General features: G+C 45.4%; 1 protein-coding gene across 2 annotated transcripts in view; it reads right to left on the reverse strand.

The window, feature by feature from the left end:
• Nucleotides 1-26024, reverse strand: part of PHF6 (PHD finger protein 6) — a 518975-nt gene that overhangs the window by 342841 nt on the left and 150110 nt on the right. For both annotated transcript variants that reach the window (XM_069612825.1, XM_069612826.1), the window contains exon 3: nucleotides 15120-15221. In XM_069612825.1, coding sequence (XP_069468926.1) covers nucleotides 15120-15221 — 102 coding nt within the window. The remainder of the gene's footprint in view (nucleotides 1-15119; nucleotides 15222-26024) is intronic.

Below are 26024 nucleotides of genomic sequence, written 5' to 3' on the forward strand. Positions count from 1 at the left end.
CCATGATTTAAGACAAAAAATACTGATCCAGCATTGTTGCACTGGAGGCATCACTAAAGTACATGCGCCTCCTGTAGGGAGAAAGGGAAAGAGGTTAGAAACCTCTGGCCTGGCCATCTACTGGGCAGTGGTGGTCTTCCTGCATCTAAAAGGAGCGAAGTAAAGCCATAAGTGCTTAACATGGTTGCAGGACTGGTGGGGTGCCTGATCACCTGTGAGGTGTGGGTCTCACCATCAAAGGAGGGGGGAGGGGAGGTTAGGGGAGTGTGGGATGGGAGCCCGTGTCCCCATATGCTACAGGGACTAGTGCACAAGGGCAAAGACCAGTCAAGCATGAGTTGCAGTGTGAAAACCTTGTGTGTTAGAGTGGCTACACACTGCAGCAGGAGCATGCTGAGCAGACTAACAAAAAACTGAAAATGTACCTCCCGGTGGACTCCGGGGAGACTGATGGAGCATCACTTGTGTCTAGCGGTGTGGCATCAGATAGCTGGAAAAGGCAAAATGCAGTATAAGTGAACCAGCTAGGAGGGGTTATGGAACAATCCATAGGCCTTGCCCGGCAGGCTCAGCGAACAGTACCTTATATGCCGGTGTACAGCTTGATGCGCTTAAAGCCGGAAAAAGTCCCCGATTGCCTTAAGAAACAAGAGTAGAGCGTGGTCACACTGGCATCTATGGTGACGCCTCCCAGCATCTGGGGGAACGCCTGATCCTGCTGGTAGTAACTGAGCGCGTCCTGGTAGTCAAGGGGACACGTGTGCCAAGAGGTGCCACTGTGTAAGCAACCAGGTGGGGGAGAAGAGGGGGGGGGGGGGGGTTGGAACTGCTTAGGGGGCAAAACCATCACAGTTGTTAGTAGCGGAAGAGTTGAGGTTAAACAACAAGCACTGTGGGAATGAAGACTGGGTGAGCAGTCTAGGGAGGGAGGTGCTGTGGGCAGGATGTTCAAACGTGGCAGATGATGCTAGGGGAGCGCCACCTCTAGAAAAACAGTGTCAGTCCATCGGCGTGCCCCCAGGCAGGGGGCTGGGTGAGGGTCTCTAGACATGGATCTGTTTGTGGTGGAGAAAACCGTATGCCAGCACCACTAATTCATGCCATTGAATGTTCTCGTTGAGGCCTTGGGAACAGGTTTCAAGTCTGAAGATCCACATCTGTTCACGCCTGAACAGAAAGTTGTGGAAATTGCCCCCTTTTGGGCGGTATGACCTTCTCTAGAATGGTCCATTTAAATTGGTCACAGTGTGTCCTTCTGCCGAAAGATGGGGCACTAAGGGAGCAGTCAACTTGTTGGTTCTTATGCATGATCTATGCTCAATCATGCGTGTACGAGCTTGCCTGGTGGTCATGCCTATGTACTTCAAATTGCATGGACATGTGATCATATAGATCACACCCTTAGTGTTGCAATTGGTAAAGGTATTCTGTCTCCAGGGGGTGTTCCAACCTAGGTCTATCTGTTGTCCTGGAGGTCTGGGCACACAGAATATTTGCCACATGTTGCATGTCCTTTGGCAGGAGGGGGTTCCATTGAGTGTGTTGGCTGGGGTTGCCTCCGAGCATGGTGTGTGCCAGAGTTTTCACTAGCTTGTTCAAATTAGGCCGCCTTTTAAGTGTAAAGCACGGGACAGGTATGCTGGTAGTGCCTGTGTTCAAAATAGGCCATAGTCTCTTCACCTCCCTTTTTATTTTATTCAGGAGGGTTGAGTAGCTAAAGACTGCTGTAAAGCATGTAGGGTTTTTGTAAGGTGACTAACCTGGGGATGTTCCTAGCTCTTTTGCATGTCTCCTTGATGATGCTCATCGCGTAGCCTCTTTCAACTAGTTGGTTCACAAGTAGTTTGGGTTGTGCATTGTAGACCGATGTCTGTGTGCATAGCCTCCGGTACCGTAAAAACTGTCTGAAAGGAAGGTTATCTTTTAAAGCTTTGTGATGGTAGCTTGAGTAGCAGAGCAGGGAATTCCTATCTGTGGATTTTTTATAGGCACCTGAGGCAAGGCCCCCCATTTTTGCCCGAAATGGATAGGTCGAGGAAATGGGTCCTGTAGTATTTGTCTTTGTCTAGTGTGAATTTCAAACGCGGATTCAGTGAGTTCAACCAGGCGTGGAAGGAGACTAGTTCCTCGTCCAACCCTTTGAAAAATTACAAAAATGTCATCTATATAGCAGCGCCAAGTGATCAGTTGGGCAAGGTAGGGGTTGGCGTCGGAGTAGATGTGATGTGTTAAAATTGATCAACATATAGGCTGGGGGCAAAGGTGGCCCCCATTGCCGTTCCTGAGATCTGTTGATAAAATGTATCTTCAAACAAAAAAGTTTCTGGTCAGGGCAATTTCTGCGAGTTGTAAGTTGAAGCTGGGTGGTACTTCCCCTAGGTCAATACCAGAGTGTAAAAGGCTATTAAGCATGTCTAATGTCTCTTGATGGGGTATTCGGTGTACAGCGACTATCAATTGTCACAAGTCATTCGTCTTCTGGATTGTATTGGAGCGAGTCTAGTAAGATTAGCATGTTGGTGGAGTCTTATATAGCTGTCCATTTTAGGAATCTGATCCTTGATGAAGAAGTCAAACTGACAGTGGTTGCAAAACAGAGCTTATGCCAGAGACGATCAGGCACCCTGGTGGGGGGACAATGCCTTTCTGGATCTTGGGTAAGGCATACATGGCTAGGACCCAGGGATGAACCGGAGACAAGAAAGATGCCTCGCAGGCACTGATGTATCCCTCAGCCGCGTCAAAAATAGGAGCTATAAGAGCGTGCAGAGACTGTATGATCTGTGAGTAAGATGTGGTAGCTATTATTGTCACTCAGAAGGGTATTGACCATAGTGATGTAATTGGCAGTGTCCATGATGACAATGGCACCACCTTTGTCAGCTGGTTTTATCGCAATGGCTGTGTTGTTGGCTAGATCGGTCAAAGCCAATAGTTGGGGTTTGGTGCAGTTATGGATGAATGGAACAGTGGTTTAAAATTCATTGATCTTCTTGAGAAGTGCTTGCTCGGACGTGACTGACTCAGCAGTGTTGGAGCAGTGCGGAGGAAAGGACTGATGGGGGCGTAGGCCCATGACAGCTTGGTCTTCATAGGTCTGGACGGCAAAATATTGCTTCAGTCTGATTTTCCGTATGAGTTGCGTGCATTCGACCCGTGTCTGGAAGGGGTCATACAGAGGGGTCAGGATGAATGATAGACCTTTTTCTAAGATCTCTTGTACGGGTTGGTCAGGGTATGATTCGAATGATTAACGATCAGTGAGGGAGGAGCAATGGTATTGCTCCTTGTACTCAGCTCCGTGTGACCACTGTTGATTGTGGGTGGTTCTGCCATCGAGATTCTCTGTCACGCTGGCCTAAAAAAAAAAAAAAAGGAACCACAGGAGGGTTACCTTGATTTGTGCCGCTGACTGTACTCGTCTATTATGCCAGTTACTATTGCTAGAGTTGCTACTTGAACTGTTCCAAGATCTATTGGGGCCACCCCTTTAGAGGTTCTGAAATCGTAGTTGGGCAGCGTTACGTCTGGCCTGTTTGGCCTCTTCGGTGAAATACTCCTTGCCCACGTAGGAATATACTTTCACATGTGTGAAGGCTAAAAGGTCTGAGTTTAACAATCTTTCTATTTAGGTTGTCGTCTTTGAACTCTTTCAGTGTTGCCTCCAAGATACTGAGTTGGGCCATTTAAATGTCAGCAGTGATTTTGGTTTTAAGTGGCTCACTTTTATCGTTCAGTTCACGTAGCAGTTGGTCTGTTACTGTTTTGAGTGTTAATGAGTACGAGCCAGTCTCTGGTGCATTTATTGGCAATAAATGACCAGTCTTCTGAATTTGAGATTGTCCAGAAAACTGCGGGGTTCTATTCGAACGGTAATTCAGTTGGGTGCAGCATGCGTTCTCGGGTATTCGGTCATTAAGGCACCGTGTAGTTCTGTGCGAATGATCTTTGAGAATTTCAATGTCATTCCATTCATCATGGTTGTAATATTTAGGGCCCTCGGGTACTGGAATGTCGAGCAGTGCCATCATGTCCAGCACCCGGTCTTGGAATGCTCTAATAGAGCGGGGCAGCTCATCGCTGTCCTGGTCAGCCTAATCGTCATCCAGTGAAGGAGGAGCAGAGGACTGATCGGCTACACTTACTGCCTCAGGTCCTAAGGTGTTAGGCCACGCCCTCAGTGTTTTCTCTACCGGAGAAAGTTGAGGCAGAGGAGGAAGTGGTGGAGGTCCAACAAGCAGAGGTGGAGGCAGAGGAGGCACCACCGTTATCTGCCGGAGCAGAAGGCAGAACAGGAGGCCTAGGATAAATGTCCCTAAACAGATCCTTAAAGTACGCCTTCATGGGATCAGAATGAATCAGTGTCTGAAATTTCCCCAAAAATGCATTGTCGCTGGAGTGGGCAGAGGCCGCTTGGAAGGGGCATACCCCCATGAATGCAATGAGGATGGTTGCCAGGATGGACCTCCACCAATTGGGTCCACTTAGATCAAGGGTGCAGATGCACGAGGTAGCAAGACTGTATGAGGCAACGGTGTCGGAGCATGCCAATCCATTGGAGGGTGGAACGGGTTCTTATTATCCGCATAGTGTGGAAATGGCTGCTCTGCCCCAAAAGGAGCCCCCCCCCCAGCACCAGCCTTAGTGAATGTTGGTGTAAGAGGTAGTCAAAATGGCCACCGTGGGCAGCAGAGGTTGGGCAACCATTTTGTCAATGCCTGAATCGAACTGCGTCACAGGAGAAAGTGAGGCAATAGTCTCCTCAGGGGAGTTAGGGACCTTATGTGCCATTTTAGCCTTGAAGCAAAGAACCTCAGCAGAGCAGGTACTGGCAGATCTAGGGTGTTTACTGGATACCTTAGGTACTGCCCCAGAATTAGTCTCAAGCAGAGGAACCTTGGCAGAGCTGGTACTGGTAGGCCTGTGGTGCGTGACCGCCTTTGCCCCCTCGACAGAACTGGTATCACCACGGCCCCGCACATGGAATGGCTGAGGGATGTACCTCACAGTCAGGTCTTTTCGAAGAGGGTCCCTCAATTCTGCCGGTGTTAGATTTAGCCCCAAGAAGGGGAACCTTGGGTTAAAGCCTGGTATGTTTAGCCCCCACGAGGGGAAGCGCGAGCCAAGACTAGGTGCAGGAAGTTCCAGATACTGAAACCTCAGAGCAAACCCTGGTACCCAGAGCCACAGAAGAACTGGGCCCAACTTTAGCCCCCAAACGGGGAACCTCGGAAGATGATCCAGTTTTGGCAGGCCCGCTGAGGGGACCCTGAGAGGAAACTCTGGTGTGCCTATTAGGCCCCTTGCAGGACACCTCAGGGATATCCCGGAAAGGGGTCCCCAGACCGGGGTGCCCTAAAAAAAAAATAAAAAGGAAAGAACTCACCAAGCATTTCTTTCTTTCGTCAAAGAGCGCGTTGAAATACCTCCTCCCACCTGACAAGCCGCTGGAGTGCCTGGACGGAAAGGGAGTGGCAATAGAAGCAAGAGTACCAACGGTGTTCCGGGCCTAAACACTCCAGGCAAAGAGTGGGGATCTGCCCTCGCAAAACGACGTTCACAGAATGAACAGGACATGAATCCCAGACGCTCCGTCATAGACTGAGGACAAGATGACCATGTAGCCTGAGCAGGAAGGAAGGACAAAAGGGAATAAAAAGAAAATATTCCCAATGATGCTAGTGTGTCCTACCCTGACCGTGCGGAGAGACGTACTGAAGGGCGATGCGCAGGCTGAGCTCAGGAGGGTGTGGTTATGGCCACGTGTGGTGGCCCAGTGTAAAAAGGAGAAAAATCAAACTTTTAATGCTTTTTAACAAAAGTGCTCCGGTCCCGTCCCAAAGGACAGAATGTCCCATAAGCATGGAGGAAAGGGGACGGGAAATAGGAGTAATTCTGAAATAATAGCGCCAGGTTAAAAACTCTGAGTTGGTGAAAGCGAGCAGAACTATTCCCTGTCCCCAGTCGGCGGGCAATGCGCCGAAGACGATAAAGGAAAGCAATTGCAGCAGGGGTGAAGAGTGCCCAAGACCCAGCAGTTTGACAGACACTGAAGCTGGCAACATAAAGCAAGCGGGAACAGAAAACGAAACAGTGAGTGTAAACACAGGGTTGGGAAGGACTGCAGAGGGCTACGCTTGCACAGATCCCCACATATTTACAGAAGGAAAGGTGTGGACCCCGTCTCTTGGAAGGCTCGACAACGGTAGAGGGGTAAGCTCCGGTCTACAGCCTGGTGAACTCACTGGGTGTATGGCTGGCCATTCTGGACGGGTGAAGGTCAAAGACCACAATGGAGGCCTATGCCTGCGGTCAAGAGAGTAAGCTGATGCCCCTGGCGGGGTGGCAAAACTGTGCCATTACCGGAGTCATCAGAAAAAACAGAATGGAAGCAAGCAGCAGATCTCGTCGGCTATTGCGGCCTTGCAGGCAATCCCTGGAGTCTAAAATTGATGCAGTCATGATAGCTGTGGGCCTACTTTATCAAGATGTCCGTGCCCTAGCCGGTAGGACTGGGAAGATTGAGGCACAAGTGAGTGATAGCTAAACAAATATTCAAAATATGCAAGTAGAAGTCAAAGAACAAACAGAAGGTGAAAGTGCTGGAAAATAGAGCAGAGGACGCAGAAGGCAGAGCCAGGCGTAACATGAGAACATTGGGCCTCCTGGAGGGGACAGAGGACACAAAATATGTTCAGACCATGCTCTTGCAAGAGGTGGGCCCTGGGGAACTCCTGCAGGGCTTCACATTTGAACATGCACATAGATCCGTGAACAAGAAGCCCCCGCCTGGAGCGCCCCACAGACTAATAATTGCTAAAATCATCTACTATAAAGATAGAGAGAAGATCCTGGCGTGCGAGAGGTGGAATTCAAAGAGCATCTGCGACGCTGGCTATATAACCGGATTACATGATGCAGGTACAAAGGCGCAGAGCTCAGTTCGGTCTCACAAAGGAATGACTCCGGCAGGTCGGACTGAAAAATATGCTCGTTTATCCTACTCGTCTCAAGGTCCTGCATAATGGCCGGTCTCTTTTTTTGACAGTCCGGAGGAAGCACATACATGGATGGACATGGTAAAGGGAGCTCTGATGGCAGAATAACACGACTAAAAGGTGAAGTGGACAATGGAAGACGCTGCTTAAATAGACGGTGCCCCTTAAGCGCAACCCATGACAATAAAAACAAAGCAACCTGCTGGGACTTTCTGTGACGGTCTAAATGTTGAAACTGCGATCAAGGGTCCCGTCGAGGTCCTTTCTTGAACACTGCATTATGGAGCGACAAGGGGTTTTCATGTAGGGGGAGAACACTGGAGGAACGAGTACTTCAGGAGCTACCCACATCTGTGAAGCTACTGCAACCCCAGTTTGAATTGTAACCCACAATACCAGTTTGACGGTATCTATCTGATGCACACCGACATATTGAACTATAGTGCTTGGTGGGTTATATGCGAGGAGCGGATATGCCCGAGAATGCTGCGTGTAGCAGGGCGATTGTTAGGTGGTGGGGGAGAAGAGGGAGTTTGTGCTGCCTTTAAAAATGTCTGAGCTGACTCTAGATTGTGTTGTCAATGTAGCGCATTTAAAGGAGGCGTCAACATCGCATGATATAGCTCCGTGCGTCCAAGCAGAACATAACTGGTATAGTATCCCCGATTTGGCTATTGCAGTGGTCTGGAAGACCCCCAAACTCTGCATGCCATGGCAGGAAGCCGGAAAATAGTAACCTGAAATGTGGGCGGCCTCAACAGTTACATCAAAAGAAAGAGTGCCGACATACCTGCGCAGGCATAATGTTTAGATTGTGCTATTGCAAGAAACACGTCCCAGTAGACGAGCAAAAAGCACTGATCAGAAAATGGGGCGGACACATGATGGGCTCTACATATTCGGCATATGCCAAAGGTGTCTTAATATGGATGGCACCATCAGTGCCTTTTAAGATACTCAAGTCAATACGGATGAAGGAAGGATGGCCCTTGTGCATGGTTTTCATATAGAACAGAAACATGCATAAGTAATACATATGCCCCTAATCATGATGCCGCCACCACCACCTTTTGTTCGTTATATTCTCAACTTGGTCCCTACAGAGGCTGCCCCTGCACCTGGGCAGTGAAGTTATGTGTACACTCAACCCCACCCTAGATAGGTCGGACAACAAATGAAGCCAGCCCCACCTGCCAAAGTACTGGTTACTCTTTTGGAATCCTTTCAGTTGTCCGACATCCAAGGCTACTTGCATTATTCCGCCCCACACAGAGTACACACTCGACCAGACTATGTATTCACAGGGCCAACGTGTGGGTGAATTTGTTGAAGTAGATTAAAAGGGCTTGCGTTCCGTCTGACCATGCCCCACTTCTCACATGGCAAATCGTTGCACACAGACATTGATCCCAAGGTGGAAATTGAGAAGTGAATCACTACAGGATGCAATTTTCAGGGAACATGTGAGGGAGGGGACTAAATGTTACTTTGAAACTAATACTGGCAGTGCACCTACAGCCAGTACCCTATGGGTGGCTTTTGAGACTAATTAGATGAGAAGCAATATGCAAAATGGGTGACGTACAGAAAGAAATAACAGGAACTATCCAAGGCGGAAGCGGACCTGGAAGAGGCAGAACAGAAAAGCATAAACTTAGAAGTCACGATCCAAGATATAACAGCATTAAGGCAAAAGTACATTGCTAGTTGGGAAAGAGGCAGATTAAGGGTATGCAAAGTACACTGAAAAGCTGCACGAAGGTGACAAACCGGGCAGACTGCTAGCTTGGCTCCGTCAGAGACAAATCAAGGAATGATTTGTTCCATTAAGGACATACGACGACGAACCAAAACCTAACACCAGATTTGACCACTGCATCAGAGACTTATGGGCTTCAGCATCCATCGGCTTAGTTAATTTCCAAGGAGGGGCTTCTGACCACTAATCTGTTGATGTACCTCTTCTGCAGCGCTCCCTGTGCAGTACGACAGCTCCCTTTCTGCCACCCAGACAGACACTACAACAGTGTTTGCCTCCAACTCTATAAACCCAAACCTAGGTATGGCATTTTTCTGATAGATCTGCAAAGACTAGTAGAATCTAATGTTACCTCCTCTGTAGCTCCTGTGGTGGGTCATAAGATGGGCACGGATCTTCCATCTCAATTTTGATGCATTAAATTAAGTGAAAACTCCTAACCCTCCCTATACTAAGGGTGTTCCGTGCAGGTCCAAATCAGGATCAGTCCACTGTCCAAAACTACCCTACTCTGACCCTACCACTAATAGAACACAAAGCAGAGGAGAATCCCTCCCTTCTCCTGTGAGCCGATTCTTCACCACTTTCCGTTCAATAACAGATCTGTAAGTGTTCTTGGCAACTACATTTATCAAGTCCCACAGTTCTGGCACAAGATCTTTGGTTTTAAAGTATCCTTTCTCGTTGACTACTCTTGCTCTCTTTCTTACACTCTTGTCTTATCCCTTTGCTCCCCGTTCTTTACATTCAGACGTAAAGGTTTATTTTTATTCAATGGCCACACTTTGACTGGAACAAATAATATCCCAGGACAGTAACAATTCTCACTCACTATTTATTCTTTATACTCTAGCTTGACTGGGACGAGTAGGAATGGTCCAGTTATCTTCGGTTCCCCTTCTGGGTCTTTCCCAGTCACCGAGTTGCACAGCAGGCTGGGACCCTCGTGGTCACTTGTCAGGTTGGCTCTTCGGCTTCTCTGTGGTTTCCGATATGGGCTCTTCTTCCTTCGCTCTGCTCTTTCTCCGTGAAAGTGGCGTTTGTGTAGTTTATGGACAGACTAGTCCACCACAGCTCGATCATGGTTATGCCACAACTTATTCCTCGTTCAAGGTAGGGACGCCTTGTGTACCCTCAGTGTTCTGCTGCTCTTCTCTTCATTGCCAGGCACCCACAGCTGCACGTTCAAGTTTCCTTCTGTGTACTTCAGCAAGTCAGTCTGAAACTTGTGCGAGTGCCCTCCCTTCCTCTTTCTTATTACATTATCTTGGGACTTCTCCAGTGCAACCTTGAAGTCCTTCCTTTCTGTTTGACTTGTGATCTTTATTCTTCCACTGGTTTTCTTCCTTCACAGGAACCATTTTGGTATTTGAATGACAATAACACAATCCGATTTGTTTTTAATGGCTTTCTTCAGTAGTTGTGTTTGGAGATGGGTTATGGAGTTCCCCATAAGAACAGGAGTCTTGCCCGCAGAGGGGGTTAGGGGTCCTCTCCCGGTGAGGTCCCACCTGCCTCTACAGAGGGTATTGCATAGCGGGCTCACCTCCCTAGCCTCACAGGGGAAGGCACCCCACCTTCCGTGTAGAAGTGGTGGAATCCTGAGATTTGTCACACTCCTCTGAAATCGGACATTTTAACCATACTTTTGATCACAACCAGAAGCTACCTTCAGACTTGGACAAGCTATCTGAATCATGTAAAATGGTACTAAAAGTACACAATTTTACTGACATCTGAAATTGTGCTTCATGATTTTTTTTTGTGGGTCTGAGGTAAGATTTTTTAAAAAGGAGTTTGCTTTAAAATAGATTTGTAACACTTTCCAAGTATCATTTTAAAGTATTATTTAAAAAAAGAATTCAGAATGTTTATTACCTTTAAAACTGAGACACGTTAGTTTTTTCATACATCTGTTATCCTAGTACTTATCTAATTTTAGAAATTATTTTACTGCAAGAATTTATACATTTCCGTATGTATACTTTGCGGACATTGCTTTGTATGCAAGCTCTACTTCGATACCAACCCTCTCGCCTTCTAAGACAGAAGCCACCAGTCTACATTACCTGTGTTGGATACAGTAATAACTTGGTGGAAACCCTGCGCAACACTATTGGTGAATCATCTGAAGCCCTCATAGGGCTTACGGAAAAATCCTACTCCAGATGACTACTCACTCCTTTATAGATCTTGCTGTTCCCTTTACCCCTCATCTTGAGCCCGGATTGTAAAAAAGATGCAGATTTTTGTAAGGCGTTTCCCTCAACTGGGGGTCTCAGTTCTGCCAACATGATCAGGGAAATTCAGGTGATATAAACTTGGTTTGCCATTTTAGATTGTCTGTTTTCTGTGTTTGTTGGAGTCACTAGCTGGAGCTTTGTCACAGAAGGATACCACCTATAAAAAGAGAAAGTCGAACAATATTGGGAGCCCAACCTAAGGTGCAAAAATTAATTCCAATCCAACTACTTCCCTAATGCAAACGCTATCCCACAACAAATTAAAAATGAATTCCAGTGCTTAAAGTGGGATAGAAAATCAAAGGGGTGGGGGCTGGTTCGGTCCAATAGGCGTGGACTAAACAGGGTCTGCCTGCCCCAATAAATACTTCAACAAGAACCTAGAAAAATGTACTTGGGTAACTCTCCATAGTCTCATGTGATGGTGTTTTCATCCAGTCAGCATACTGTATGTAAAACACCATTTGGCTCAGTATATTAACAATTCCATCAGTGAGTAAATCACGCCATTCAGTAAATAAATCACCAATGCTAAGCGGGAGGAATAGCACCAATATGGATTCTGGTCTGCTTTGCATACAGTAAAAACATTTTGGGAACTTTAACTATAGTATTTTACAATTGACAGCTAGGTCTAAAATAGTGATTCAAGCATCAAACATAAAACCCTTCAGAGCACACAATTCATACTAAAATGAGTGCTCATTTCATCTGTCACAACACTCACCCCAACAGTGTGAAGTCTGCAAAACGTATGTACTCAGCTCGCTTTAGTGAGGTTTGGGCTACCTTAATTGAGCAGAAGAAAACTTCAAACTTCCTCAAATGCATTTCTTTCTCTGTGCATAGCTTTTAAAATGGAGCGCTGAATCACAACTAGAGCAAGTCTCCTGAAGCAAATGAGTCCACAGGAGGAATCACAATGGGTGCTTATTGAAAACAGGGTGCTGTCTGGGCTCCCTACGCCCATGCTCAAGAGCGTTTTTTGTAGACTTCTGGGACACAATCCCAGCAAGCCTCCGCCCACTAAAAGCCTGATTATCTTGCACTACAGCTTTACAAGTCTCAATTTACAAAGCATTGAAGTAAACCAATTAATATTAAAATAAGTCATTTGTAGGCTATGTGGAAGGGACATCATTTGTTAAGAGTATGTAAAGGCAGCAATGCCTAACATTTGTAGAATTTATTTTTATAGCTACCTAAAAAAAGTTTAAAAGATAAAAAAAATAAAACAATTCAAAAAATTGAGTGTGTTGAAGTGTGACCTGGGGTACGATTTCCAAAAACTGCTGCTGAGCATTTGATGGTGGATCAGGGGCATATTGGATACTGTACATTTTTAGGTATTTTAGGAGCAATTATTTGTATTTCACAAAAATGTTTGAGACAGTGATACGGTTTGCAAAAACTTTATTTGACAAAAAGGTAAACAATTACTGTCCAGGTTTGTGGATTGGTAGGGATGCCTTCCTTTTCTCTCAAGATAGCCTTCATGGACGAAAATACATTTCTTGCAGGTCAAACATACTAGGCCACAATTTATGTATGCATCCTCCAATTGATGGGTCCGTGTAGGGAGGGTTGAAAAGTCACCCAACAGCAGTCCAGGTCTGCGTCCAGATTGTTTTCTGTCCATTTACGAGAAATGGCGCTAGTTTAAGTTTGTTGCTGGGGTGGAGATAGTGTTCGGAGTATGATGCTGGTGTTTGTAAATCTAGGTGGGATTTTGTTCGTCTGTCTCTGGGGTGGCGTTGGTTTATAATAGTTTTTTGTTTTGTAGGTGTGTAGCGTATGAAGCAGGATGTCGTATTTTCAAGTGGCTAATCATAGAACTTGTCCCAAGAGCGCATTTATTAGGATTGCCCCTTTTAATAGGCAGTAAACAAATTAGACACGTCACTGTTGTAGCACTTTTTACATCTTGTCTTTGCGGAACGTCAAAAAAGTCCCACACCCACGAACGAGTGTTTGTCAATTGAGCACACCTCCTAGGTTTCTGTCTTGTTGGTATGGTCCTTTGTCCTGTGGAAGTTTCAGGGGTTCGGGAGTCTGATAAGGTTGTTTTGCTTATCGTTTTGTGGCGTGGTTCAAGTGTCCTTTCCTCGATTTTGTCTCCTTCTGCTTGACTTGTGCTTGCACCTAAACAATAAAGCAATGCATCCTCGGACGGTGCGTGAGAGGAGTCCTTCACAGGTGGTCGAGGAGAAGGTGATGGTGGTAAGGGAGGCCATACATTACCAATCATCTGCAAGGAACATTACAAAAAGTTGTTAGTGAAAATTAATATATAATAGTTAAACGGTTATGAGATGTGTATGTGTGTGTGCACACATGAGCACATGTATACAGGTGTGGGTGAGCAGATGAGTGAAGTTTTGAGCACATGTGGGGATGCATATGAGGGGCGAGTGGGTAGACAAATGAGTTAGGGGTACATGGGCGGGTGGTCATGGGTGAGGGGGCAGATGGCTGGTATGGATAGGGGGTCTGAATTGCATGGTTTGGCTACGTTGAGGGGCAGGTCGAGGTGTGCGTTTATCTGTATGCATGCACATAGAGTAGTGGGCATGCACAACTTACCTCTACTCTGTTCCAGTTGATTAAATTTGCATATCCATAGAGGCCACGATGTCAGATTGAATGGTGAAGTAGGGTTCTTACAATTGGGGCGTGTTTGAGTGCAGGAGTGTGCTAACTTGATGTCATCCGCGTTTGCACTTTGCATCCTGGATCTTCACCAGTGTACACAGATAATCATAGGTGCGGGCAGGTTGTGGTGTAGTCCGTATAGAAGTCACAGTTGTACAGGTTACAGATGCTGTATGTGTGCATTTGCGCTTGCGACTTCCATATTTGTGTGTGGAATTACATATCCATGACAATATCTGCAGAACAGAATTCCACATTGTGTGTGCATCCTTCTGTCCCTACATTCTTATCCTGTATCCCATGTGACCAGTCTGTAGAAATCCCTGGTGTGGGGGTGTGGGAGGGGGTGGGGGCAGGGGGGAGGGGTGTGTGTTGCCGTATCAATGTCTCTGCATAGCTTTTAGGTCATGCATGCTTAGTTGTTGGTGTGATGGTGTGCGCGCGCATTATCTGCGCACACACTTTTCATACTTTTCATTCAGACATACTAGATGGGTCTGAATTATAAGTGCACATTTGGGATTTAAATAAAATATAAAGTTTGGCTGATTTAATTTTCGATTTCAATAAAGATACGGGGTGCACCGGTTCCAGGTACGGGCAAGGGATATGGAAAACACTGCATTTTGTACATTATTTTTGACAGGTCAATGTCCTTGAATGTTCCCCATACAGCATGTGCGTTTGGACATGATTTGTTACAAAGGTAGCATGGACAAGGTCAAAAGTTAGGAAAATGATAAACATGTTCTCTCTATGTAGTTATAGAACACCTTTATAGAGGTGCTGTTGTAACTTTGTATACATAAATCTAACAACTATCCCTTGATGCATTCAAGGGGAAGTCCAATGTCATTGGTATACATTGTGACACCTTTGTGTAATGTTCAAATTTTATGATTTTTTTTTTAAATTAACATTCCCAAATTAGCAGTAGACTGAGCAAGCAGGACAACCCACTAAATAATTGCCACAACATAACAAGCACTCTAAACCTGATCTTCAAAGAATGGAAAATCCTGCACTTTGGCCTAAAGGCTCAAGAAAATATGCAAAACACATGGCAGCCTTTTCTAAGGAAATAACTAGAATAAAATAAAGGACCGGCTTAACTGACCCAACATGTCGCTTTTCTTTTAAACCTTGTTTTAAGCCCATATCATATGATCAGAACACAAAGGAGGCACAACATAAAGGCAGCACTGGAATTACTAGTATGCTTTAAACCATAAACAGTTAGACAGGTCACCTATCCCAGTGACTTAGCCATGCAGCATCTATTGATATTAGAAAGAGCACAGTTTGTGTTTCTCTGATGCTACCACAAAAAATACTGAAATATTGTTAGAGAGCTACCCAGAACTGAATAAAAGCCACCATGAAGACTGCCACTGTCCCAAACATGGTCATTTGTAACTTTTACAAAGATGGAAACAAACAAGACATCAACCGGGAATACAAACTTACCAGTTTGCTGCCTCTTTTTAATTCCTTCTGAACATCTTCAACAGAAAATCCAGCAAGATCATCACTGTCGGAATGCGAGGACACCAGTGCAGATGAAAACAGCTGGAATGTATGTAAAAATGAATGTTTTTGCTTTACTACCTGTACTTTCTAAAAGAAAATGGCACAAATTACAATATTTATAACGGGCGTTAAACAAATTAAAAATGAACTGAGGCATGTGGCCAAATGGCAGAATTATCAACAGCTACTGGCTGAAACTGAATATTTATAAATACACGTGTTCCTGCTGTACTGTTAAGAACTAAATGAGCCCAAGTGCACAAACAGGTGCCCGCTGCAAACAAACTATTCCCGAATGAAAGCCCTCCTCATCCATCCGCTCTTATATCAAACCAACCCTCTCCTCCTCCTCCTGCTGCTGCTGAGGAGGAGGAGGAGGAGGAGGAGGAGGAGGAGGAGGAGGAGGAGGAGGAGGAGGAGGAGGAGGAGGAACGGACCGTTGCCAAAGTAGCTAGCCTTCTAGTGGAACACAAGCACCTAAAGATCAAAAGATCACAAGATCACAGACATATTGATGTAGAAGGACATAATCAGTTTAGTACTGGCTGTGACCGGGAAGGTAGGAAACATTCAGGACACAATGATGAGTGAGAATGACATGATTTTAAACAAGATTAAAAGAATGAGAACCATGACATGGTTGATGACACAAGAGAATATTATAGTGCTATTAACCCTGCCCCCAAATAATCACTACCATCAGTGTATTATGTTATCTGCACAGACCTGCAAATACTTAAGATGTAGTTTGTTACTCTTGTGCAATCCATTTCCTATCAGCTGCTTTAACGTACTAACTACTTTACCGTGAATGTACAAAGTTATGCAAGTCACCCAGCAATGGGGTTGTACAATCAGTCAATATGCCTTTTGTACAAAGCCCCATTGCAAAGCACTGTTCAAATTTCCATAAATATACAAGAAAATAACCCAATACAGAAATGTGTGAATTAAATCTTAAGAACCCTACATTTCGGCAAGACCAGGCAGATGTGTTTAGATACACTACTGGACTAGGTCAATAGGTCAGATTAATAGGCCTGGTTATAGCCTAAAAGAAAGCCTGGTAATACTGACACCAACAGCTTTCAGGAGCTACATTTGGCTCCTCAGGCCAACTTGTGTCATACAAACATTAACGTTACCTTTGTGCATTTAGGAATTTGTATAAAAGGGTATTAGGACAAATCCAGAAGACCCAAAGCATAATGTGTCATAAATGGCAAACAGTTTATGTCATGTGGGAGTCAAATGTGCAGCCAGCTACTTTAACAGCTCCTGGTTCCCAGAAGTAGTTTCTGCTTACTGGATACCTAGGAGTTGCTTTTAGCTCCGGCTAGTGAAATCCTTAATGCAACCCCCCTGGCGATTACATCATTATTAGGATAGTTATTGAGTGCATCTGCTTCCCGAAGCTAGGTCTGCAAAGGAGCAGGGTGGGAAATTTGGCAGTAAGGGGTCTACAAGCAACCACGGGAGAAAAACTGGTGAGCCAATCACCCAGTCTCAGGTGGTGAGTGGAGGGTATATGTGGACCTAGGTGTTGGGGAAGAACCATTCCTAGAAGAGGCGGGTTAGGAGCTCCTTCCTGAAATGTAGAAGCAAGTGATTGAGTTTGGTGTGGACTGGGTGGAGCTTCCAGAGGCTGGGTTTGTATACAGAGAAGGCCAGTCTCTGGTTCTTTCCTTCAAGAACTGGTGAAGGTAAAGTCTGCACATGTGCATATTTATGGTTGATCATAGGCCTCTGGAGATGCAGAGTTTCTCAGCGAGGTAGCTTGTGGACTTGAATGCGACACTTGCAGATGATGCAGATTAATGTGCTTCCATCTGGAGCCAATGCAGTTTGATATTGGTTGGACTAACCTACTTTGAGGAGTCATGCTGCAGCATTTACAACACATCTCAGGGGTGCCAGGGTAATCGCCAGAAGGTCTTCTGCCACCATCCAGGTGGGAAAGGACCATCGCTTGGATAGCAGATCCGAAGCGATTTTCTGGCATGAAGGGCTTGATTTTTCATAGGAGGGAAAGTTGGTAACAGTTTGTGTTTTCCTTGCCACTTGTGACATTGCACTGGTTGCCAGATGCAGTGTGAAGCTAGAGGTTCATAGTAGAGGGCTAGGTCTGGATTTCAGTGTTGTTGGTCAGAAGTAGGAATTTGTTCTTTGAGGGGCTCAATCGGCTGCATATTGGCAGATGTGGATGGTGTGTGGGGCCAGGAGGATTCAAAGCAGTTCCATGTAAAGTTTAAAGATCACAAGGGAGAGAAAAGATCCTTGCAGGAAGCCAAAGATGATATGTATAATTGGTGATCTGGCAAAATGCATTAGGACGAATTGGTGGCAGTTAGCAAGGTATGCTTTGAACCATCTGAGCACGCTCACTGCTCCCCATGCAGTGATGTAGATTGTCAGTGAGTGTTTTGTAGTTTAGTATAGATTGCTGCCGAAAGGTTGAGAAGAATGAGGAGGCAAGAATGGCCATTCATCAAGGATGTTGGGGGCATTGATCACCTTGATGGTAACCATTTCCTTGCTGCATTTGAAGCCAGATGGTAGAACTGAAGAAGGCTGTTTGCTCTGATATGCTGGAAGACTTACATGGCTACCGATTTCTTAGGGATCTTACCTTCAAAGGGAAGGGGGGTAACGGAGTGGTAGTTCCTGTGGTCGTCCGTGACCGTTGTTTGAGAAGGAAGAGGAATTTTCCTGTCAACAGTGCCTTGAGGGAGCTGTAGGAGTACGGAGGCGGGGAGGACAATATACACTTGAGGGAAGGTAGGGTGGCAGTGAAGTCTTCCATGGAAGGAGTCTTGAAAGTTGTCCAGGTAGTGGTGTTTTTCTGAGATGGAATTTGTGACATTGGCATCTTTGTCCTGGCAGATCATGTTGATAGTGGCTTTATTATGGAGTGCGGTAGAAGTGGGTCTGGCAGCAGGTTGATGCAATGCTTGATGGCGTTGAAGAGGGGGCCGCTTTCATTGTTGGCCATAGCCATTTTGGTAGCAGTTGGCCTTGGGAGTGGTGATCAGTCATCTGCATAAAGGAGGAGCTCCTTGAGCAGGGAAGAGGTTGGATGCGCTGCAGAATTTACCATGTTTTTTCTTGTTTTCTGATGATACTTTTGTTGAAGCAGATTTAAGAGTGTACCAAGGATCTTGAGTGGATCATTAGGATTTATACCGCAAACAGGTGTCATTTGCATGGTCTCCGAGCACTCTGGCAGCTCTGAAAGAGTGGTTCATGTTTGGTTGGTCGGATGCAAGTCAAAGTGCAAGATTGCATAGTAACTGTCTATATGTGCAGCGTCTTCATGCCTACAGCTTAGTGCGCTTTATAAATGTAAAAATAAATAAATTGCGGTGCACTTATGTTGATCGTGTGCTATTTATATAGCGCTTTTGCAAAAGTGCTTCACATACAGGATATTTACATACAATATCACCCAACCTAAGTTGGAACACCTCGGAAGGATGCAAGGCCGAATTGACCTCACCAGGATTCCAACCTGCAGATCACATACAGATAACAGCAGCAAGAGCTAAACCCAATGAGCTAACTTACCAGCATGCTTGCCAAAAGGAAGTACCTTGAGGTCTGCGTGCATTTGAGTTTTCTAGGTGTTGTGTAAGAATGTCTAGAAAGCAGACCTTTTGGACCCATCGTGCTAGGATTAATTGTCTGGGATCTGTGGTAAGGAAGTTGGTTGTAGAATTAGCGTTCCATTTTGCCATCTGGTTAGAGGGACAAGAAGTCGTGTAGGCGTGGATTTGTTGGTTTGCATGTGTTGAGTTTGTACACCGAAGTCAGAGTGGTTAGTGGGTAGGTTTAGCAGATGCCGAAGTAAAGAGGAGATGCAAGATCTTTGCCCATTGATTCTATGCACCCCCAAGCACCAGTTGGAAGCTGGCTATGTATGGTGTGGCAATTGAGCAAGCTTTACATTTGAGGTAGCTCAAAGAGAAGGTGACAAATGTGTTAAAATTTGGGATGCACTGGGCAACCAGGAGGGAGAGTTCTATTGGCACTCAAGTACAGAGTGACGATGGTGGTAGCAGGCATAACATTCTCTTGAAATGTAGTCGAAGATCCAAGATGTGCGTTGCTCTCCTGTTCTTGATACTGGTTTTTGGTTACCATAAGAATAGAGTTGCTTTCCCATTGCTGGGTGGTTATTTAGTTGATTAAGCATTGGGAAGTGAATCTTCAGCATTTTCCCAAATTTAAAAGGTGTTCCTGGATTGAGCGGATTTCCTTTGACAGTGTTCCAGAGTTTGGCCATCATTTTGGAGAAAGGTGATCCTCAGAGTCACTCTTTTTCTACCACGTGGTCTCTAGCTATACACCATTGCTAGATCTTCACCTCCTTCTTGGTCATTATTGGATTCTTTGCATGGGTGAATAGTGCCCAACCACCAAAACACACTGTGGGCCATACAGAGGGTTTTGAGCAGAATTTATGATTTTTTTTTTAACAGATGCCAGTGGGGAGGGGAGGTCTTAGTGTTGGAGTTATGCATCCCGTCGAGTTTGTTCTGCATGCATGCGTTAAGGTTTCTTTGTGAGATATTCCACCATGGAGCGGTATATTGTAGTCAGTTCTTGGTCAAACCAGTGCCAAATATGATGGAAAGGGTGCTGTTGATTTGTGGTTCCATGGCGAAGCCTTGGTCTGTAAGAATGCCAAAATTGTTGGGCAGGCTTCAATTCCCGCTGTCAAGGGAGTGATGTCTCCAGTAACACACTGGGTGAGAAACACGGTTTCTATTTTTTTGGCCGGGTTTGTTTTAGGTTATTTGTAGACATCTATGTGCTAGCCTGCAGTAAGCAGAGCTTGTCTCATTGTTGCTAACCATTTTGAAGATCATTTGTGTATCGTCTGCATAGTTGTACAGACAAGTCTAATAAGTGGGGCCATTTAATGTTAAAAGGAGGAGCGATTGGCTGAATCCTTGCAGGATTACAACTGAAAAGGGGAAGCAAGGAAATTTTGGTTCAATCCGCGAGGAAACACTTCATCCTTTGGAAGAAGTTGGACTACACAATACAACAGTCTCCAGATTAGATTGACTGTCAAAAGCTGAGATAACGATGAATGAGAGCCAAGGGACAGATGTGTCTACATCGATTTAAAAAGGTCAGGTCTGCATAGATAAGTGTCAAATATTCCTTTTATTGGTCTGAATCTTACTTGTGCATGATTTAAAAATATCATTGACTCTACGTGTTGAAGGAGTTGGCTGAACAAAAAGCTTTCTAGCAATTGGGTTGAGTAAAAGTTTGTTGCATCATCTGGGTCGCCAGTGGTATATTTGAGGAGTTGTGTAATGCATACAGTATTGAAGGATCATGGCACAATTCGTTTCCACAGTTTGGCAGTTTGCACAAATAGCAGTGGGTTTTCTTTGGCAACATAGATATCCTTGGACAGAACAGTAGGGGGTGAGGTGACAGGAGCATGAATGCTTACTTTTAGTAAAAAATACTTTTTTAATGCACTTCTGTGATTGGGTTGAATTGGTCTAACTTTTAGATTGTAATTGGGTAGCTGGTTAAGATTTAATTAGTTCCATTAGTCTGTGCTGCGTGTATGGCTTTTTGGATGTTTTTCACTTTATTTTGAAAGTGGTTGGTGATGTGTATCACAGTTCCTGGAAGGGGGTGGATTTGTTGCATGATTTAAGGTCTCTTTTTGTTGATTAATTTAAACATTTTATGCAGGTTTGGTTGCTGCTCTGATGTAATCGGTGCAGTGACTTTTTTGGCCATCAGAAACTGCCACCTTGTAGGGTTGAATCTTTATTGTATAGGCTGCATTGTCTTGCAGCTGGGTTTCTTCACGGTTCTTAGGTGAGGGGTAAACCATCCAGCTGCTTTAAATTTCTGACAGTTTGATACATTTCAGTGATGTACGATGTCCAGAAATTAAATTCTGCTGCAAATTTATATTTTCTTTTTAGGAGTGAGGTCCGTTTCTCAGGATTTTGTTTTGTGTCCACCACATTTCCAGGTTTTCCCAGACTTTGTTTTCTTCTGTCGAGTGTGCTTTATAAGTACTAGCAAGTTGGAAAATTGAGAACAAAAAGGACCAGAAGTTGGTTGCTCCACAAAGCATGCATGGGAGGTGCTGTAGTCGCTAGCACATCATAGAAAATTGCATTGAGTGTATGGCCAGCAGAATTGATCACTTCCTTAACCATTTAAGGTGGAACTCGCCCACGTAGGAGCTTAAATATTAATTAGGTGCTTGTGTTCCACCACAAGGCTAGCTACTTTGGCAAATAGGTTTCCTACAAAGGTTCGATTGCAGTGTGGTTGTCTGTTTATCAGCATGAAGGAAAGGGTTGGCTTGACGGTTTAGGAGGAGAAGATGGATGAGGAGTGCTTTTCATTCAGGAATTGTGTTGCGGCCCTCTTTTCTCCTCTTTTACCTATTTGGTTGTCTTAGACAAGTTGAAAATAGTTAAAATCCTTTAATGTCCCATTACTTTATAATAATCTGATAACCATGTTTCCGTAATGAATAGAATGCCAGTGCCTCCTTTGCTTAGGATTTTGTGGATCTCAGTTCTATACTGAAAGAGTGCAGAAGGAGGCTGACAGAGGTGGCTTATTTGTGGGAAAACACTTATTCAGTTAAAAAAAAAAAGATCCATCCCCATCTCTAGGAGGTGGATAGGGAGTTACCTGCCTTAACTGAACGATCCAAGGTGATAAAAATGTGCACCGTCCTGGGTCAAGAAAAAATGCATCTGTCCCTCACACTAGAAACTAGAACTAAAGTAGAATCATTCTGGCCAATCCCAGGAGAATAACTCCCTTATCCTGGGTTCAGGTTCCTGGTTTGTAACCGTTCTATTCAGTTCAAAATAGTCAGGGGGGGAGAGAATAGCTCCCATCCCCCGATAGCGTTCCAAACAATACTTCACATTTTATCATGAGAAATGGCTCCCTACCTCCGATGGAGTCCCAAGCACTCTGGTACTGCCTCTTGGTGGGTTAGGAAAAGGTCTACTCCACCCCCCCAGATACCCCTGATGCCGGTTTTCAGATAGCCTGGGGTATCGGCTCCCTTCCCCAGGCATACTTGGGCTTTACTGCCGTTGCAGACTACCATGAGAATGACTCCCTTCTCCTGGTATCTTCCTCTCAATTCATCACAACCAGAGGGAATGACTCCCTTCCCCTGGTCTTCTTTCCATCAGGCTTCACACCTACAACAGGCAATTCTTGTTTCACCTCTTCTTTGACTTGGCCCACTATCCTGCCAAGTACTGCCACGAGGAAGAGGACCAATTTCTTTCTTGCTTTCTACCCTTGGGGTCCTTAAACCTTGTCCGATGGTTAGTGGCCTTGGGGCTACCACCAACATGAGGAAGACATGCTCGGATTAAAAGGTCTCACTCTCACATTGGGGTCTTGGACCCTTATCTGGTGGTCGGTGGTTTTTGTACCATCACAGACATGAAGATGTCCTCTAATGCAAAGTTCACTCGTACTCTTTCAAATTAGGGTACTTGTGCCGGCCCCAGTTTCCCCCCCGTGTGCCCTTAATCAGTTGGCAGGACCCTCTCGCGCCCCCACCGGTCAGCAAGCTCTCTCCGGTACCTTCTGGGATCTTCCCGCTGGGTTCGGGTCTCTTCTGGGACATGAACTTGCCTCAATCTTCGGCAGCTTCTTGTTTGCTGCAGCGGCTCTACTGCCTTTGGCTCCGTATCAGCACCCGTTACAGTCTATGTGGTCCACCTCGTCCTGGAGGCCATGCTACTGCCTCGCCAGCTTCTTGCAGGGTCTGGTGTCAGACCCCGCTAAAGACGCATCTCCTACTCCGACAGCGTTCCGGTCTTCAGCCCTTTAAATCGCCCATGGCAAACAACGAATGCCGTTGATCCAGGGACGGCATGAAATGGCGTCAAGTCCCTCTATGGTTTTTAAGTCTGCACAAACCGGTTTCTCCTGGAAAGCTATAACGCTCCTCTGAGTTCACAGAATCATTCTTCCTACATCCGTGTAGCCTTTTCGTATCAGTACTTGCCTCCCAGGTATTCCGTCTCAGTACTACAGTCAGCCAATGGTTTAATGTCACAGTAGCAAACTGAGGTGCCAAGCAAGTGGAGGTTGGTTGAAAGATGGCAAGGGGCTTGGGAAGCATTAGGGAGAATTCTCAGAAATGTGCCAATTCCTCTCTACCTTAGCGACCCCCAGCACTTTTGCTGGACTCTGACTTTTGATTTTTAACCTGAGAGAGCGAGACCCTTTTCCCCCCCACTCTCTCATGTATTTTTATGTGATTTGAACTCAGTTTCTTTTTGGTTATGGAGTCTGACAAACTCCATAGGCATCATTGTTACATTGTGGCACACCACACCCTCAGTGCAGGGACGCATGGAAGTCTTCCATATTTCCCAAAAGTTTAAATCCCTTCTCTTAGATAAGCTACTGTTTCCAAGAGCAGTATGGTGAAATTGACTACTTACATTTGTAACTTTTCTAGGCCCAGCACACACTATCTTACCATAGGGTGCTAGAGGGGTTACCTAGTATCCCCTTTGTCTAGTTTCTTATGTGACATTTTTATGTTACCCTTTCTACAATGAATGGCTGGTGGCAGTGGTTTACTTTTTACTACCATTGTGTGTTTTTACCGCGGGCTGCGTTCGCAGCTGCAGCAAGGCACCCACGGGTGCCCATTTTGTCAAAAGGGCCCTGGTCTTTTTTCGCCATTTCTTGCTGGAAAGGTCCTTCTTGAGATTTACTCTGTGCGCCAAACCAGGTTTGGTCCCTTTGTTTGTTTTGTCTTTGGCGGGATTCACAAGTGAAGCCTGCCTCTGGCTCCAGTATGTCTGGCAGGACAAGAGGGAGGAGCCCGAAACTCACTGTGCTTAATCCCCTTGGTTACAGGAATGCACCCAAAGGTGATTGGCCAGCTGGCTGTCCAGCAAGGACAGCCACCCAGGCAGAAATGAACGGAAGAAACCTGCATAAAAAGCGAGGCTTTTTGGCTTGGAAGGCAGAGACGAACACTTGAAGGAATCTGAAGAAAAACTTGGAAGAGACTCCCGTTGCAACTCCTGGACCGTTGGTTTGCCCAGGGAAGCCCTGCTGCTGTGCTGAAGCTAAATTTGATTTGCCTACAGAAGCCCTGCAAGAACGACTTCTCCCCTTGCGTTGGTGGGACCAAATCAACTCCAAAGTGAACTCGTTTGGACACCCTCTCGGAGCTGGCTGTACTTCCACTGCTGGAACCGAAGTGCAAGGGAGAGGAACACCAAAAGGAGTGCATCACTTAAGACGGACCTGTGCTGAAGATAGATCCCCCCCCCCCCAGACTAAGCAGGACTCACCAAGTCTGAGCCACCGCCACAGAGTTCTGGACCCCAGTGCGAGGAAAGTCCAGAGTGGTATCCGTGAGACCGCAGTGGTGCCATTTGTTGAGACGTGAGGAGCTGAAACCGTGAAGTACCGCTGAATAGAAGTTTGTCTATTATCTGTCGCTGACCGTCCCATTGCAGTGCAGGAGCCCCAACATATCCTCCCTCTTGTTCCCATGACTGGGGCCCAGGAACAAAAGGATCTGCAGATCTGCACAGGAACAGAAACCAGTTGGAACCATTTCTTCCAACCAAAAGGTACTGTAAGGTTTGAGAGGACTTGCCTCTTGTTGTTGTAGCCTTACTTTATCTCAGTTGAGACTTGTCTTGGTTGCTTCTGTAGCGTTGCTTTCAACTTACACTTCTCACAAGCCTCCCAGCTTGTTGCCCTACATTGATTCTACTTTTTCTTCAAAGACCTCTAAAACATTGTGCAAGACTTTTATTCACCTACAAGAAGTGCTTCAGCTCACCTAGACTTTTGCCTTATTGACATTGGCTGGCCTGGCTCCCTGAGTAACTTTTCCTCCGACACTGCTTTACCTTTCCTTCCATGAAGGGGTTAACTTACTTTGCATTGGGGGTTCAAAAGTACTTACCTGCTTGCTTCAGAATAATTGTGTGATCACTTGTTTTATTCTAGAACCCTTTTCTTTGGTGCATTTAGAGCAATACTGAAAAACAGGTCAGTGATATATTAATGTCCATAGTGTCATAACTATTTAAGTCACCTCAGGGTGTAGGAATTGTCTGTGCCATACCCAATGGGTATTTGCTGATGAAGAGAAACTAAGTGTATTTTGGAGTGTCGTTGTTACTGATATATTGCCCCTTCTGAAGAAGGCTTATTCAAACTGTTAAATTAATAATTGTTTAATCAATAAGTGTTTATCTGGATACTTGTCACTGAATACCTGTGTAACAAGCGTACTGCTCAAATTGACCCTTATTGAGATCAGCCTGGCTCCTCAGCCATACTACCAACCTGTGTAGTACAAACTTATAGCCAAGGTTGGGTTCCTATTGCCAAGAGGACAAGGATTTTATAGTGCACCCTAAGGGGCTTCCCCTTGGGTAAAAGGGGCAAAATCTGATGAATCTTCACAGTACTTAGACATCGAACAAGCTTAGATCATGGTGCTGTGCATCTCATTTATCTCTGGATCTTAATTTGGTGTAGTTGCAGCCCTGTGTTTGTCCAGTCTAATGGGGGTTTTCGTAAATTCTGTGTTTGCAGGGTCTGGACTGGAAGGTTTGTGGGTGGTTGTTTATTTGGGATGGGATTCTAGTTAACTAGCTCTAGTAGATTGGGCGTTTGGTCACTATTGTCATTAATCGCTTGGTCTTTCTACGACGCCCGACACGTTTGTGATGAAAGGCGTGTTTTGGTCAAAGATTTCAGTTCGTTCTGTGATCCTTTTAGCTCATAATGGCAAGAACATGCTCACTTTTGGTTGGAGTGGGGGTGCCA

The sequence above is a fragment of the Ambystoma mexicanum genome, chromosome 5p (genome assembly GCF_040938575.1).
Source record: "Ambystoma mexicanum isolate Mex_15411 chromosome 5p, UKY_AmexF1_1, whole genome shotgun sequence".
NCBI lineage: Eukaryota > Metazoa > Chordata > Amphibia > Caudata > Ambystomatidae > Ambystoma > Ambystoma mexicanum.